Source organism: Astatotilapia calliptera, chromosome 1, assembly GCF_964374335.1.
Source record: "Astatotilapia calliptera chromosome 1, fAstCal68.1, whole genome shotgun sequence".
NCBI classification, from domain to species: domain Eukaryota; kingdom Metazoa; phylum Chordata; class Actinopteri; order Cichliformes; family Cichlidae; genus Astatotilapia; species Astatotilapia calliptera.
The window spans coordinates 28,168,110-28,185,732 of NC_137422.1; the positions used below are offsets into that span (position 1 = coordinate 28,168,110).

The following is a 17,623-nucleotide window of genomic DNA, read 5'->3' on the forward strand; positions in this document are numbered from 1 at the left end:
TCAAAAAGTTCAATGCACAGTGCCTAAAGGGACCAATAAGGGAGAAATTTCTGAGCATTTGTTTTGACAAATAAATAACAGTTTTTCATAAAATCCCATGATGCCACCTAGCCTTTGCATATTATGTCGCAATTGGATATGCATAATCCCCTTCACAAGAAAAATTACTGAACACTGTGTGACAGACCTGACCGGTTTCAGTGCTTGCATCATTTGTTACAAAGGCAGGAAATTGCCCAACATTTGCAACCATTGTCTTTTTCACAACCAGTAAGAGAAAACAACAACAAAGATTCTGAGCATAAGAGTTCCAAAATGAATAAATATTAATAACAAATAATGCAGTCAGACTATTTTTATTTCCTTCAATTATTTTATTTATTTCAAGGTACACACAGTATACAGTCAAACTCATCGTTCACCAGTCAAAATGAGTTTGCTACTTGTTTGCTACTCAAGTAAGTGAAGGTCTTACAGATATATTGCTCTTATACTTGGGTGGGTGACAGGAATATATTCACTACATTTGAAGACAGAAAAGCAGTACACGAAAGAACTATCAGCATTAACCTGGAGAATACAAACACGAGTCTGTGATCTAAATGTTTAAGGCCTTTTTGTCCAGACTGTGACTAGATGGATGGCTACAGGTGTTTGAAATCCTAATATAAATAATATAAGTAGTTGGAAACACTATAACATAGGAAACACAAATCATGAACCAGCTGTACATAGTAACATGATGCACCGTGATGGCAATTATAACCATTGCTCTGCAGTTGAAATGCGGCTCTCAGTTTACCACAGAGGGGCTCTGATCAACACCCCTTTCCATGTGTGAGAATTTGCTACCTGCAACAATTCAGAGCAGAACCAACATAAAAGAAAAACACCTAAACAATGTAAATATGTCTAACACACATTATTCATTATACTCAACTGTATTTGAAATAAAAGTAAATAAAAGTGCTGTATATCTCAATCTGTTATTTAAGGTGCAGATGAGTGATAAAGCACATCATAAATAGACAAATCCCCAATGTCATAATAGAAAAAGGAATTATATAAAAAAAGACACAGATTTTGCTTTATTTTAATTTATAATTAAAAAAAAAATACGCTAGGTTAATTCTCATGTCAGCTTGTGTTTGTTCAAGGCACTGGCTTCTAACTGGAGTTGGTCCACCAGATATTTTGACAGTGAATACCAACTGCTCCTTATGCTGATGAGTGAAAGGAAGGGAATGAATTGAAGGGGATCGATAAAGGATATCTTACCCTGCCTTATCCTATGTGAATGTGCCATAATAGATTTTCACTTTTTAAGTTAGTTACTAAACTACCCTGTGTGCAGAAGTTGGATGATAATTACTTTTGATTTACCTGCATTCTCTGATGAAGAAACCTCAACTTCTGGTTGAGACATTCAATTTCCTGATACAAACAAAAAGATAATGACCAGGTGTTTGATTTTTTAAAAACTCACTGTAATATTAACCCATTTAAACCCACTGGGAACAACTTTTGCTGCTCTAAGCCCCTACGACATTAAAAAATAATTAAACATATTGTGTGTAGGGGATGTCTAAGGAGTAAAATGCATGCACTTATTTTGCAGGGAAATTTTGGGGATTTAATGGGTTAAGAGATTTGATGAAGAGGCTAAAACTCTTCAATATGGTTCTGCGTTTCTCAGTGCATTCACCGCTTTAAGAAAGTTTAAATACCTGGGTTAGTTTTTCATTACGCCTGAGTTTGACTTGAGGAAGAAGGTCTTCCAGTCTCTGTATCTATAATTAAAAATACAATCTAAAATCATTTACAGACAAATAGCATCTGTTATTAAGTCGTTAATATATTCATTCGGAGATCAGTCTGTGGACTACTGCCAAACCACTAACTGTACTGTACTCTCATTAAAGAATACTTGCACTTACCCTTCTTTCAATAGTCTGTAGTCTTGTGTTCATAGTTTTATTGATCACAGTCATGGGGATGGTTCTCGGCTTGGGACACACTGAAGTAATATGAAACCAAACAGAAATCAAAAAGGTGCCTTTTTGTTCAGGACTATACATTGTAGTGATCTTTCTTTCTGTATCTTCTTTACTATTTGTAGAATAATTTAGCCATGATAAACTGATTCATGTTTAAGTGTTTCATGTGTTTCCCATCCAAAATAAAGGAAAACGAGTCCATTCACTGCTACTATTAAAGCTGCGGTTCCATTCACAGGATGTGGATGCTGACCAAGAGTAGTCTTTAGGATATTCCATTTGTGATACCTTCTAAAATTTCTGTCTGTTGTTTAAAAAACTGTCCCATGACAAGAAAATCTAATACTTTATATTATGTTCTATTTTTCTTTTACAGCAAATGAATCATTGCAAATACTTTTTCCAGAATAGAGGTGCTGGGACCCCTCCCAGCACCACATTTGATACAAGGTTTGTTCATAATTCCATTGCCTTTGTATATCCCATAAGCTAAGCTGATTGGCTGTAGTTATTCCATTAACAGGATTATGAAATGTAGAAACATTTACAGACTGTTAAAGATAAACACACTGATTACCATGCTGAAAGATCTTTGCAACCTCAAGCACGTAAGGTCTGTGAAGAAAAATATATAACTGCTTGATTATATATTTTCAGTATGCAGTGATTAAATGTAAAGACTTTTACATCACCAGACCACATACATGTGCTTGCTGTTAGCAGGGATGGAGCTGTTCAGAGGGATAAGATGGCCATGATGGTTCCTTATCTACACACAGAGGAAACTTATCAGCTTATTGTGTTTTCAAGAGCTCCCACCAATTTTTTTTTTCATTAATCATTTTTGACACATGGACCCACTTCCACTAAACGTTTAGAGAAATGCCTGTATTTTACACATGTACCTTGAACACAACATTGGAGCAGTTCAGCCCAAAAGCACTGCTGACAATCTGAAAAGGTGATGTAATATAATATAATATAATGGGCAATATTTTAATAAGTAAACAACAAAAGAGCACATTCATGTTTTATACTTAATAATATTAACAATCAATGATTTAAAGTCAAAGTCAAAACAACAAAAACAAAACAAATCAATCCAAAAATACACATGATAAGAAAGAACAATTACATAATTACACATAAAAGATTAATCAAATCTCAACAAATGCTGTGAGGACTGTGATCATTTTAAATCTTTAAATTTAATGTCTGCTTTAAATGCATATTTGTGAGAATTAAATGTATAACTTTGGAGATTTTAAAGTTGATTGGCTGACTCAATGGATGGATGAATGCATACCTGTACAATGATGGTAACATCAGCAGCTGGGGGAATAGACACTTCTCGAAGAGTAGCCACTTTTTCATCTGCAGCAAAGTAAATGTAAGAGTCTACTTTTTACAATGTTACCATTACATAATTGCAAACAGTGCATTTATTAATGGTTAATCAATCATTCACTTATAATTTATAAAGATATAAGCCAAAACAGCCACCAATGCTGTGGAAAACATGCCAGTAGCTGGACATTTGGTTAGTATAGTTATAGGCACTTTGAGGCAACTGTTTTTGTGATTTGACGTTACATAATGGAATACTCTCCCTCTTCATATTCGCGCATCAGATTCCATTCAGTCTTTTAAATCACGTTTAAAAACGTATTTGTTTGATCTGGCATTTAAGGCGAATTAGGGTAATTTACATCTGGCTCTGTATTTAGATTATGTAATTATCTTATTTTATATATTTGTAATTTATATTTCATTGTGATTTTATTTGTACTGCGATTTTAATGGAAAGCACTTTGGTGTACTTCGGTCTTAAAAATGTGCTATATAAATAAATTTTGATTGATTGATTGATTGATTGATAAATAAAATTAAATTGGATTGGATTGAACTTAATTGAATGTTATCAGTGCATCAGATCTAAAAAGCAGTATATTTAGTATAATCTCTCTCAACACAGAAGTGCTTATTTATGTCTTATGGCCGTCATGAGAAAGCTGGATTTACATATACTGTGTTTGAATGCATGGTAGCACACTTCACATGAGTATCATGAAAAATCAAATTTACAATCCAAGTGAATGGACTTTATAGTTAACTAGAGACATTTGTTGTGTTTAGTATTTTCAGTTAACTGCAGATTGTTTAGATATATATTATGTGTAAGTGTTATGTAAATATATATATATATATATATATATATATATATATATATATATATATATATATATATATATATATATATATATATATATATATATATATATATATATATATATATAGGCTATTAGGCACAAATGTTTTGGTGTGTTGTTTGTCCATGTTTGACATGGATTTTAAACACTCACATCTGAACACTTGATTGTTACAGTATTTCATTCATCTCTTATTAAAATTAACCGTTTAATATATTTGCTAAATACCCAATTGCATGATTCTAGTAATCCTATAATCAGATTTTTGTTCCCTCTTTGGTTCTTTTGAAGAAAAAAATAAAATAAAATAATTTTAGATGTGAGCTCGCGGTCTAATATAACAGTCACCAGCGAAATGCTCCTACCCTTTTGGGGGGTTATTTATGAGTACGTTATTGCCTGATAAAGCAAAAAATAATATATAAACTTTTTTTTAAATGGATTTAACTTATATTATCTGGGGGGAAAAAAGAAAATATGAGCACACAATCCTCATTTTGACTTTAACGGGTTAAAGGGGCTGGTTGCCATGGACACAGACGCACAGACTGACATCAGTGAGTAATTAAAAAAAAATCACGGCTGACGAGAAGACGAGAAACTCACACAAACTCACGAACCTTTTTTGTCAAGCCGCCTCAGAGCGATCCAAATCTTTGATACCTGAGGTAATTTATCAAAACTGACGATAGACATTTTAGTCAGAGAGCAGAAGCAGCCGCAGCCAGCGAGTATAAAAAATAGATTATACATCCGGCAAGAGACCTTCAAAATAAGGCTTGAACTTCAGCCTTAATAAAGTACCATTCTAAATAAATAGAATGGTACTTTATTAAGGATAGCTTTGCAAATAAAAGAAAAACTGCTGTTCTTTAAGTGGTCACCACCCTAAGTTATTCAGAGAATGTAATGTATGGGTGCGGAAAATGCACACAGCTCTTCAATAATAGTATATCCTCTTAAGGAAATATAAACATGGCATTTCATTTTACATATACAGGTGGTTTAATTTAAAATAAAAAAACCCCACAACCTCTTTTTGGTTACTTTCAAACACCATATGCTTTATAAGGTCTGAGACGATGAAAAAATATAAATGTGACGTGTCATAATATTTAAGATACCGAAGATTTCTGAAAGAACACTGCTTAAAATGTGTATATATGAGAAGTACCAGTAATAATACTAACTGACAACCTACTGATAGACATCAGGAATCATCTTTCAAGTCTGTTTTAGACACAAACAGATGGACTGAACCAGAAGAGAACTTGAAGAACTTGAAACTCAGGATTGTCTCATATTTGTCAGTGTGAAATTATTAGCTGTCTTGAAGAGCACCAGCTTGTCTAGTTTCTTCATTAAACTTTCTAAAAATAACTGTAGTTTTGTTTGTTGCGCCAAGCCGACATGTTAGTTGTACAATCCAGAGTCTAAGACAATTTCGTGTGAAAAAGAATCAGCTTGTCCAATGTTAGGAACACAACCGAGTCTTGAGATTTTATATCCATAGCTGGTGCAGGATTGGTTAGTGTTTTGAAAAACCTAAAGGGAAAAACGAAACTGTCTTCTTTGACAATGCACTTGCAAGACCAGACAGATTCCCTGCAATGTGTTGTAAGCCTGATTGTTCCGTGTTTAACAGACCGTGTCTGCAATAGTTGATCGGTTAGTACGTCAGACTATTTTTTCTTTCTTTTGGCACCAAGCCACTTTATGTTTGAGGAGAAAATTGAAAGCTGTGAAACAAAACCTACAGGAAACCTAACAGGACAACTGAGAGAGAGAAAAAAATCAGACATTATTTAAGAAAGCCCTTTTAGGACATTCTTGTGTACATAATTCACCACAAAAAAGGCTTCAATATCATACAAAGACTTCATGTAAATTAATATATTCTGGATCTGAAAAGAAACTCAATGGTAAGAGAAAAGACTGTTTAAAGAGATGTTCTTGAGTAGGGCTGGGCGATATGGCCTAAAATCCATATCATGGTATAATTTGAAGCATGTGGGGTAACGATATATATCGTGATATATTCTTTTCTTCTGTATAACGTATTTTGCACACTGTAAGGCACACTTAAAATCCTTTAATTCTCTCAAAAATCAACAGTGTGCCTTATGTATGAATTCTGGTTGTGCTTACTGACCTCGAACCGATTTGATGTAGTACATGGCGTGCAGAAATCTGTCAAAAATGTTTTAGTACGACTTTGGTAAGCTATGAAGGCACCGCCTGATGGCTTGGCGGAGCGGTACGGCTGCCGTAGTCAGGAGCCTTGCGGAGTAATCTGGGTTCAAAACTCCGTTTGCTTCAGGTCCCAAAGTCAAAGGAACACTGCGGCATTACTGAGAGTTAAAAACTGTCTAAATTCTTTCATCTTTAATAAAATGATTAGCGTTGCTGCTTTACCAGGTGTAACAATTAAGTTTAACATTCAGGCATCCATGAAAACAGATTTAATAAATTCAACGGAGTTAGAAGTTAGCAGGAAATTAGCTCGCTAGTTTCCACCTAAACATGATATGCCATGTTCTGACTAAGAGATTTCTGAAAAAATTAAAACGTACAGCAGTGACTTTTGTAGGGTTACTGAAGTCGGACTAGCTGGTATATAATGATGTCCTACGTGATCACTAGCAAAACAGCTACGTTAGCATAACATTAGCACAGTGAAGCTGACGGATGAACGCTAACCTTTTTCCACATGATAAAAGTTAACGTGAGGGTTTCTGGTGGTTAGGGACAAATGCAATTAATAATAATAATAATAATAATAATAATAATAATAATAATAGATTTTATATATGAGCGCCTTTCAAGTCACCCAAGGACACTTTGCAATAGGATAAAACACTTAGTAAAACAATGGCAAAATAAGAACGATAAAACAAAAGCACAAGATAAAATTAACAAACAGTGGATTCACAGTGAATATGCAGATTTGAAAAGATGAGTTTTGAGTTGGGATTTAAACTGGGGGAGAGAACCAATGTTTCTTATTTCTGGGGGCAGAGAGTTCCACAGCCTGGGAGCAGAGCAGCTGACAGCTCTGCTTCCCATGGTGGTGAGGCGGAAGGAAGGTACAGTAAGCTGGATAGAAGAAGAAGATCGAAGTGAACAGGTAGTGGTTAACAGGTCAGAAAGGTAAGGAGGAGCGAGGTTATGAATGGCCTTGAAGGTGAGCAGAAGAAGTTTGAATATTATCCGGAATTTCACAGGGAGCCAGTGAAGTTCCTGAAGAACGGGGGTGATGTGCTGGTAGGAGGGGGTTCTGGTGATAATGAGAGCAGCAGAGTTCTGAACCAGTTGAAGCTTATGGAGGGATTTTTGGGGGAGACCATGCAAAAGAGAATTGCAGTAGTCAATACGGGAGGTAACAAGACTGTGGACAAGAATGGAGACTGGGTGGAAAGAGAAGGAAGTAATCTGTTAATGTTGCGTAGATGGAAGTAGGCAGAACAGGTGAGATTATTGATGTGAGATTTATAGGAAAGTGAACTGTCTAGGATGACACCAAGGCTCTTAACCTGAGGAGAAGGGAAAACTGTGGAATTATCGATGGTGAGTGAGAAATGGTTTGCCTTCAAAAGGTTGGATTCAGTTTACTGCACACAAAAGCAAACAGTTTACTTCTCACACAACAAGTTTTAAACATGTACATTTTATGTCTCTATGTCTCATATGAAATACTTACACTTGTATTTAAATTATGTATCTTTTTATTTATTTGATAATATCACAAATTAATTTCCATATACTTCAAATACGTGATGAAATTATCTTTGCACATACATACAAAAGCACACATGTTTTTCCCATTGTTTTCCATGCTGACTTCCTGTTTTCAGTGAACTTCAGACAGTTCAAGGAAACATCCTGGCTCATAAGGCCATGACAAAAAGTGAGGATCACTGTTTTGGCAGTTAAACAAAACACAGTATAGAAACCAGTAGGCTCAGTCTTGGGCGTGGATACATGAGTGTGGAGTGCCAGTAATATATTTGAAGTCAGGGAGCACACTGCCCAGGTGTTCTAAGTTGGCAGAGATCCGAAAATTACCCTGAAACACATACAGAGGAAAAACTTAAAGTAAAGTAAAGTGTAACCCTCAATACATTTATATAACCAAAATACATCCAACACAACTCAGGTTTGACTCCTGCACCCGAACAATGGCAGTTTGACTTCCAACAAGGAAATTCCTCTGAGAATACATTCATGTTAAACACCACAACTTGCTTTATATACATTCCACTTTGTGGAAGAAGATGAAAGGGGACATATAAACCTCCTGTCAATGTGACTAAAACATGTTCCTCCCCTTTTACATCATCAGTGAATGAAAATTAGTGCTACACTATACATGGGTATACATTCATTAAAATGTGCCTGGTATGGGTCTAAGGTTTCTTGTAATTGTGTGTTATGTTTTGAACCTAAAATAAGTCTATATATAAATTTATGTCACGTCATGGCTATTGACTGTGCAAAAAATGCTGAAAATGTGAACTGTATTTTTTTAAATCAAACTGCAAAACTGCAGCAGTAATTTGCCAATTAGAAATATCCTTAAGAATAGAATAGAATCATTTGTGTTTGTTGTCTTGTTTATTGTCTAGCTTGTCACAAATAATCATACTGTGTTTATCATAACTTTTTTCCAAATTATTTATACATGGTTTATTTTTTCCTCTCATGTTCTCCATATAATAAAAACGACCTTTGTGCAAGAATGGCATATCGCAATTCTAGAATCAAGGCATTATTTATTATGTGCAATAGTAGGCTTAAAATGTTTCCATGAAAGCTGTATAATTTCATGTTCAGGTTCCGTTTACTATACGTAGCCTAACGCAGGTCTATGACAGTATGACACACAAGCGGTCAGAGACTTTTAGCATAAATGTAATATAAAACAGCTGAGGACAGCCAGTGAACTTTAGAGACCCAACAAAATATAATTGGTAATGTTAGTTCCTGTCGATAATGTGCACGGGAAAAAGAAAGAGGAAAATTTTGCTTAATTTAAATGATTCCATCGTTTTTATTCCATAACTTTCCATATTCCCACTCTACTGCCAAACTGGGATTTTACAGTGTTTTACAGTAAGTCTACTCCCCCCTCCCCCGTTTTTATACGCACGGTTCTGTCCTTCCAAAGAAAAGTCAGTGAGTCTGACTTCCCCTAAATGAGTGGTGCATTCTGCAACAGCTTTCACATGAGAAAGACTGTGAGACACACTGTGCGAATGGATTTAGGCTGGAGCCGAGCAGACCGCTTTCTATGAAAATACGCGAACTAAATTGTCTCGTAATGGATTCAAACAGGTAACCTGGATAACGTAAATTTGACTTTCTTCACGAATCCGTCAGGTTTGTTAAAAGAAAATATCTTATTTTCGTTTTTTCTTCCAGACAAGTTTGCAACTGGATCTCTTATACCGTGCTTCTTTTTGGATACATAACTGCGGCCGTACTTCCTGGTATGTAGCTTACAGTAAAATAATAATAATAATATTAATACTGTAATTAGATAGTCTGTGTGAGCCCTGTGTGAGCACTCATAATTTTCGTACTTGTATAATATGTTTCGTTCAGGAAAGAATCCGACAATTGGCTTCAACCTTGAATGTACGTACGACTTTGACCAGGTGATGCAGTGTGAGCTGGAGCTGCAAAACTGCACTGAGTACAGCATGACTCTCCAAGTCCAAGACAAGTATGCCCGGTGTGTTTTTAATCGATGATTTTAGTATTACACCGATCAGCCATGGCATTAAAACCAACAGGCTTACTTTGACTGGGTGCTGCTTCTGAGGGTATCTGCCCTGTGTGGGGGTTCCTGGGTCGGCTGTATGTGGACCGGACTTGCATTGGCACACTGAGTGGATTCTCAGTTAGATTGGGATGTTTGGATTTTTGCTCTTCGTTGTGTTCCTCATTCACTTTCTAGACAGTTCTTGTTGTGTGGAAGTTCTCAGTGGAAATCCCAGCAAACTCGGTATTACTGGTGCTGAGAGGTAAAATGAATGTGCACAGAGTTATATCAAACTTAAAAAAAAAAAAAAAAACAGCAAAAAACTAAAATAATAAGCTATGGCAGTTAAATGGTTGGTACATTCTTGTGAAGAACAAACATATTGTACTTTTACAATATGTACAGTTTTCCCAAATTTGTTTTTGTTTCTTTAGGCTGTTTTTTTAATCAATAAGTGTTAAACAGTTGACAAATTTCAGCTGCTTTTCTGTCTGTTAATCTTCTTTGGGATTCAGGGGAATATGTCAATAGATGAGCACTGTTAATTTTATTCCATAATTTTTGTGCTGTTTAAACAATGACTTTAGTAAACTAGAGTAACACTGCCTCAGTATGTGGGACATGTGTACAAAGGATAAAAATGTGGCGTTGTTGTAGCAGGAGGTTAGCATGATCCAAAGATGATTGGTTGGGTGTAACTGGAATCCAAGGTTAATCATTAACACTGCATTTAATGTGTAGTCATTACTTGTTACTTTCTTCATCTGTCTGTGGTTTCAATGCTGTGGCTGACAGTGTAAATATGCTGTGGCATATGAATGTTTAAAGTGTTTTGCAGAGGTGGGACCAAGTCATTGTTTTGCAAGTCTCAAGTAAGTCTCAAGTCTTTATCCTCAAGTCTCAAGTCAAGTCTCAAGTAATGTCAGGCAAGTCAGAGTCGAGTCTCAAGTCACTGGTGTAAAAGTCCGAGTCAAGTCACAAGTCTGAAACTTTGAATTTCAAGTCCTTTCGAGTCTTTAAAAAAAAAAAACGAAAAAATAATGTTGCAGTTATGCTAAATGTAAATATTAGACCATGTAATTTTAAAATCTGTGTTTTTCTCAACACATGACAAAATAGTGAACTTAGAAAATATACACAAATTGTGAAATTGCACCTCTTTAAAATGCAGCTCAATTAAACTTAGCTCCAAGAATAATTTTCACCGACAGTTCTGAGATAAGCTGCATGTTATTCTTGGATGCGGTTGTAGGACCGGCTTTAAAATCGCATGACAAAAATATCATACACATTAAAAAAAACTGCATCACCAACGTAGCCTGGAAAACATTTGCTAGTTAGATGAAGTCAGCTATCTCATCTTAGCATATTTATATGCATATTTATAATCATACGGTTCTTGGAGTGAGTGCACACACTCATGAAGTTTAGTAACTTCAGGTCACTGCAACAAGCCCAGGTACAGTTTACCGACGGATGGGTACAGGACCTTGAAATGCACCGTGTAGAACGAAAGACCATCGTACGTATCATAAGTTTACCAGTCTCACAAATCGTCGTCATAAATACACATTCCTTAACCGTTTATTAATAGGACCTTTGAGCTCAACGGTAATTAATTAGCAGTGGAAATAATTTCTGGTAGCATCACAGAAATGTAGCAGTGACAATAATATTGTATGCTGTAATCGTACTGGGCAATTAGTGATACAAAAAACCTGTTTTATCCTGTGAATAAAAGTATATGTTTTTGTCAATGTACCATAATAACAGAAGCGAAACGCAATATTGTGTCAGGACAATTCACTATTTATGCACAATAAACAAAGGAGCATAGCGCCACAATTTCTGTTCAGCGCCAGACTTGCTTGTAACCTATATCACCAATTATGTTAAGAAAAATGACGCATTAACTACAACAGCAGACTGACCTTCGCTTGGAGCAGACTAACCTGTGAGCTGGAGGGTTCTGGGACGTTATATTTGATCTTTGAATGGCTGCAATCCAGGCCATCCGTCGCGTCTTTGTTACTTTGGAAACATGGCTCGAACAATTTCTCTTCAACGACGTAATCCGATAAAAACGATCTCTTTACCCGTCGGCTTCCCGTGGCTGTCATGCGACCGGCTATTGCAGTTAATAATACAACAGCTTCTTGACATTTTTGTGTTTCTTTTTATTGCTGTGTGACTGATTTCAATTGAAAGCCTGCGTGCGCTAGTACCGCTTGCCACGAGTTCCCAGAATCCTTTGCGGTTCTACCCGTGAATGACGTCACATTTTCAATCTCTATATAATATGCATGTTAAATTTTATATTTGGGGTAAAATATCAAGTCTTTTCAAGTAAACCGGTTCAAGTCCAATTCAAGTCCCAAGTCATTGGTGTAAAAGTCCAAGTCAAGTCACAAGTCTTAGAACATTTTTTCAAGTCAAGTCTAAAGTCATAAAATTAATGACTCGAGTCTGACTCGAGTCCAAGTCATGTGACTCGAGTCCACACCTCTGGTGTTTTGCATATTATCCTTTGCTCCCCAGTGAGGAGAACTGCGCTGTACAACAGTGTGGCATTGGAAAGTGTTGTTGCTCCTTCAAACTGATGCGTGTGTTAGGAGAAGCTCTCACAGCAAAAGTCTGGAAAGATGGCAACATCATGGAGTCAAAAGCTATCAATGTCATGGAGAGCAGTACGTTGGCTTCTTTCAAATTATTTCCCATAACTCTGCATCTGCCAGAAAGACTCTCTGGAGGTGAACAAATATTCACTTTAATGCTCTTTTGTTTCTGTACAGTAAAACCAAAAACTCCAACAATCAAATCAGTCAATAAATCTGAAGGGAATTTTGAAGTCAAGTGGACGTCAAACATGAAGGGATTTTTAAACAATGAAATGACTGCTGTGGTGACTTACTATAAAAAAGGAGAAACAGAAAAGGTAGGAACAATGCCACAGTAACTATTTGTTCTGGAGATGTAAACATGGACAACTGTCAAACTCATTTTTGTTCCTCCATACTAGACATCTGGACCTTTCAAACCAGCCACAGTTGATGAACTAAATTACTATGTAATAAAAGGTCAAGACCTGGCTCCCAGTTCAGCATATGTGGTCAGCGTGAAAAGCTTCTTAAGTCTGAGTGGCAAGTTCAGTGACAGTAGCAAAGAGTGGGAATTTGAAACTGGTAAGAATTGTCTTTATTCAGTTGTAAAACAGTAAATTCTGTATTTCTTAACTGTGTTAAGAGGCCCTAATTATATTTCTATTACACATTCAGCTGAAAAATAATATGAGTTTTAATATTAACTCTCAAACTAACTATCATGTAAGCTGTTGTCTCCAGAGAAAAGTGGAGATGAGCAGCTTAGATTGTAACATTAAAAGTGAATTTAGAAGTGTATTCGAATATAAAGGATCTGTGGAAATCTCAAAAGCAAAGAGATAAAAAGTTTGTATGTATAATATGTACAGTTTTAATTTCTCTTTTTTAATCTCCTGAACAACAAAGCAACAATAAATCAATAAATTATGATGCTATGTCCTGTTTTAAGTAGTATCGATCTGAACATTCATACCGTGTATAGCATAAGATAGAGTATGAAGACTTTTTAAAAAATGTATATTTTATCTTTGTAACTTACATTTTGGAGGCTGCATAGAGTAAAAAAAAAATGCAATGGGACACTCATTGGTATAAAAAAATAACTAAAAACTATCCTTTTGAGGCAATATGAAGAAACTGTTTAGGAATTATATAGCATTAAGTAGTGACACACAGTGTCATCAACACAACACATCTAACACAAAATACAAGTCTGTTAGCAGACATATAAGCATATGCTATGCACTTTATCCTACTATATCTCTCTGCTGTATAACATCTGTGCAAGATTGCAATTATTAAACTTGTTTCATACATGTTATTTCACAGGTCCTTCCCGCCACAACCTGATGTTGGTTATCATTATCACCCTCAGCATTGCTGCAGTCATCCTCAGCGTTGCTAAATATGGCTGTTATGCAAAGTGAGTCATGTAGATCAACAAGTTTTTCTTGTGCCTCGGTCAGTGCATATTTCCCCTAAATATTTGAATGGGGTCATCATTTTTTTCCTACATTTCCTTTTAGGTTGAGAAAAATCTATTACGATGCAGTTCCGAAAACTACAAATCCCTCTTTTCTTAATATTAATCCAAGTGAGCAGAAGGTGAGACAGGTGAGGTCAAAAACTTCTAACTTCAATGGTTGCATTCATTTACTTTATTATTAATAATTATTAACAATTTAAAATCTGTTGGTGATTTTCATTAAATTATTATATTGCATCACTTTTTCATCATTTGCCATAATTGGATTTACATTTGGTCTATAAATAGCAGCTTTATCAGGACTGTTATAGTCAAAAGAAAATCTAATGCATCTAGTGGACAACATTTGGCGATTAGAATAGAAATGTATCTGCTTAGCCATCAGCTGATGAAGACTGGCACTAAAAATCAGCTGATCTGCAGGGACTACAGCTGAACTTGAATTTGTGGCCTGTCTTAAGTGACACTATATTTAATTTTTCATTGTTCATGGCATAATCAGCCCTGGAGTCAAATGGCCTTCACAAACGCTATGATTTAACAGAAATTGTGCTGAAATCAGAATCCAGCTCTGCATTTTTTAACAGGTTTTTTCTACGGTAAAATCAGTCACTAAATCCTATTGTCCCAAAAACAGGGCAAACTAAGTCAACCAGAAATGATATCTTAAGGAATACAAAAGGCACTTTGAGAAACATACTAAAGTTCCAAAAGATTTTCCTCCTTCAACTGAAATGTTTAAGACTGTTCATTCATTTTGCTTAGGTCTTGAAACTTGAACCCATCATTACCATCCCCATACATGTTGAGACCCTTATTCCAGATGACAGTGAACTGGGGTTAGTATTGACTGCATTGATGCATCACCATTACAAGACATTTCCTTGAGGATTTATATCTGGCAGTTTCAGTAATTGTTTCTTTGTATTCAGGTCGAAGGTGTCATTGACAGACACAAGCTGTGGAAGCCTTCAGCAAAGCAGTGGGGTCAGCACGGGTTCCTCTGATCTAAGTTATACAAATACTGAAAGCCCCGTTGCTGTGAATGGAGAATCTTCTATTGCTAAAGCTGCTAAGAATGAGCTCTGTAAAATATTCCCAAATATTTGCCCAATATTACCAGTGAGCACCAGTCTCCCGACACAGTCAAACAATACACAAGGAAGTGAATTATTCTCTGAAACGAGTTCTGGAGTATCTGCATTTGAAAATAAAACCTATCACTTCCTTCTTCCTGGCTGTTTACATCAGACTATGACAGACAACTTAAACACCCAGGGGACGGCTGAAATGCTTTGTGACTCTATTTACCATCCCAGTAACAGTGGAATGGAGAGATGTCCGGATCACCAGATACCAGCTTGTCAAGTTCCTGCACAACTAAGTGGTATTTCACCATCAGTGGTTTCACCTCTTCTATCAACAGACATGTCCTATCAAGAGGTCCCCATATGTGTGCCCATAGGGTCACACAGTTTTCTTGCAGTGGATGACGACTATCAGGAAATTCCAAGTTTGGTGAGGCAGCCTGATGCTTCGCTTTTAGAGCACAGAAATACTGAGCATAAGGAACATTTGGACAAGTCGGAGGAGGAGTCACTTAGAAACAGCCCTGAAAGCATCTTAAGCCCAGTTGTTCCAGTTCAGGATGGGCAGCGTGTCTCTGAACTCCAAGTACCCACCTGTTTTAAATCTACTAACTGCTCTGTACCAATAATCACAGAGAGTGGCTATCAAAGTGTGTAGTGTTGTGACCATAACTTCAGTTTTAGCTCTTTCTAATACATGGATGCATGAAAATGATCTCATGATAACTGTTTCTTATAGAATATGATCCTGCTGTCATTTGGAAATTATTCTATATAGTAAGTCAAAGATTTGCACTGTGAGAACACTTAGGTTCAGCATATTTAAAATGTACTCATAACAAACATTATTTTATTTATTTAACTTTGATTTCACCAGTTTAGTCCCATTGAGACCAAAGATCTCTTTTACAAGGGAGACCCGACCCTTAAAGGTCTGACTGAATTTAACTTGACCGGTGGATTTGAGGGGTGAGCACAGGAGGTAGAGCAGGTCATCTACTAATGTAAGGTTACTTCAGTCTGCATGCCAATATATCCTTGGGCAAGTTTCTGAATGCATTCACCAGAGGGTAAATCTTAAGGTCTATTTTGACTTTTGCGATAAATCTACTTCATACATGACGCTGGAACTAGAAACTCCATTTATCCCTACACCACAGCCTTCCACACCATTCAGGTCGTTGTGGTACGTGTCGACTGAACAGTGGTTATTTTTCTCGGGAAGTGCAAGTCAGTTACGTAGAAGGTTGTGTAGGTTTGAAATGGGCTTTCAGTTATGGTGTACGATCTCAAATAAAAACAAACTGTGATATTTAGGGTATAAGTGATGTACATGTTGCCATTAGAATGCTTTTCAATCAAAGTGAATTACCCTGGGCTCTGTTTGTTTCAAAGAAACATTGCTGAAGAATTTTCAGATATTATATGGCTATAATTATAACCGTAATTTATTAAGTGTTTGTTTTCAACAAATGTTTAGGAAAAAAGTTTTATTTGTCATGTTGTTTTTATATCCAAAATTCAAGTTATTTTCTTTTGTTTTGTTTTCACTTAATTGTAAATAACACATTTGAAATGAGGCAGCACAGTGGTTCGCATTGTTGCCGCACAGTAAAAAGGTCCTGAGTTTAATTCCACCATCAGGCCAGGGTCTTTCTGTGTGGAGTTTGCATGTTCTCCCCATGTTTGCGTGGGTTCTTCCTCCCACAGGCCAAAGACATGCAGTTAGTGGGTTACGTTAATTGGAAACTCGAAATTGCCCATAGGTGTGAATGTGAGTGCGAATGGATGTCTGTCTCTGTGTGCCAGACTGGCGACCTGTCCAGGGTGTAGCCCTATGAGAGTTGAGATAGGCTCCAGCACCCCCCGTGACCCTGAAAAGGATAAGCGGAAGCGAATGGATGGATGGACATTTGAAATGTATTACTGGAATGTATAAATACTGATAAGACCAAAATATGTTAAATTTGTCATGAATGCTAAAACAAGTGAGCTTTAATCTCTTTGCTTTTCCCGAGTTAAAAAAATGTTCAAAGTGAATTACTCTGAGATGTGTTTGCTTCAAATAGACATTACTGAAGACTTTCAATGATCTACAGTATGCTGTACTTTGTACAGTCTGCACAAACAATTTAATATTAAATTCTTCAAGCATCATTGCGTATCATTTGTAACTTGGATCCCAATGCGGTGACCCATTTTAGAGATTGGTACTTCAAATTAAAGTCGTTAATAAATGAGAGCACAAAACCGATAGCAAAAACAAAACCCACAAAGAAGAATGTAATCCTGTTAATGACAATGGAGGGGGTCACATATCTGAAAGCTTGACTAATGTGCATATAGTAATGATAAACACAATACATTTACAGCTACACTGAGTCATACAAATAGTGCTGCATTTATTATAAACTTTTCAGTACTTAGTCAATACTCCTGATAATGTAGCTCTTTTCTGTTCACGTTGTTTAATTCAGA

General features: G+C 36.2%; 2 protein-coding genes across 6 annotated transcripts; one reads left to right on the forward strand and one right to left on the reverse strand.

The window, feature by feature from the left end:
- Nucleotides 1-353: 353 nt before the first annotated feature.
- On the reverse strand, nt 354-5,090 carry LOC145429803 (uncharacterized). Of its 3 annotated transcripts, XM_080303908.1 has the most exons (9): nt 4,828-5,082; nt 3,304-3,371; nt 2,903-2,950; nt 2,702-2,766; nt 2,575-2,612; nt 1,938-2,017; nt 1,728-1,790; nt 1,384-1,434; nt 354-852 (listed from the first exon to the last, which is right to left on the reverse strand). In XM_080303908.1, the coding sequence occupies exons 1-9, from the start codon at nt 4,958-4,960 to the stop codon at nt 799-801; spliced, it is 600 nt and encodes a 199-aa protein (XP_080160034.1). In that variant the 5' UTR covers nt 4,961-5,082; the 3' UTR covers nt 354-798. The 3 variants fall into 3 exon arrangements, with proteins under 3 accessions (XP_080160034.1, XP_080160040.1, XP_080160039.1); XM_080303914.1 differs by lacking the exon at nt 1,728-1,790 and having other exon boundaries at nt 4,828-5,085; XM_080303913.1 differs by lacking the exon at nt 2,903-2,950 and having other exon boundaries at nt 652-852; nt 4,828-5,090.
- Nucleotides 5,091-9,389: 4,299 nt separating this feature from the next.
- LOC113024522 (uncharacterized) lies at nt 9,390-17,185 on the forward strand. 3 transcript variants are annotated; one of them, XM_026171685.2, is made up of 10 exons: nt 9,390-9,541; nt 9,629-9,696; nt 9,812-9,941; nt 12,510-12,658; nt 12,764-12,906; nt 12,991-13,153; nt 13,901-13,994; nt 14,098-14,185; nt 14,823-14,896; nt 14,990-17,185. In XM_026171685.2, the coding sequence occupies exons 1-10, from the start codon at nt 9,498-9,500 to the stop codon at nt 15,801-15,803; spliced, it is 1,767 nt and encodes a 588-aa protein (XP_026027470.1). In that variant the 5' UTR covers nt 9,390-9,497; the 3' UTR covers nt 15,804-17,185. The 3 variants fall into 3 exon arrangements, with proteins under 3 accessions (XP_026027470.1, XP_026027489.1, XP_026027479.1); XM_026171704.2 differs by having other exon boundaries at nt 14,098-14,176; XM_026171694.2 differs by having other exon boundaries at nt 9,812-9,932.
- Nucleotides 17,186-17,623: the final 438 nt, after the last annotated feature.

Bases quoted from the DNA above. Each gene is read 5' to 3' on its own strand.
- LOC145429803 (XM_080303908.1), bottom strand. From the start codon at position 4,960: ATGTATAATCTATTTTTTATACTCGCTGGCTGCGGCTGCTTCTGCTCT. The intron at 3,372-4,827 runs GTTCGTGAGTTT...ACTTTGCTGCAG, and splicing joins GAGGCGGCTTGACAAAAAAG to ATGAAAAAGTGGCTACTCTT. The intron at 1,791-1,937 runs GTAAGTGCAAGT...TTTTAATTATAG, and splicing joins TACAGACTATTGAAAGAAGG to ATACAGAGACTGGAAGACCT.
- LOC113024522 (XM_026171685.2), top strand. From the start codon at position 9,498: ATGAAAATACGCGAACTAAATTGTCTCGTAATGGATTCAAACAG. The intron at 13,154-13,900 runs GTAAGAATTGTC...GTTATTTCACAG, and splicing joins AGAGTGGGAATTTGAAACTG to GTCCTTCCCGCCACAACCTG. The intron at 14,186-14,822 runs GTGAGGTCAAAA...CATTTTGCTTAG, and splicing joins GTGAGCAGAAGGTGAGACAG to GTCTTGAAACTTGAACCCAT.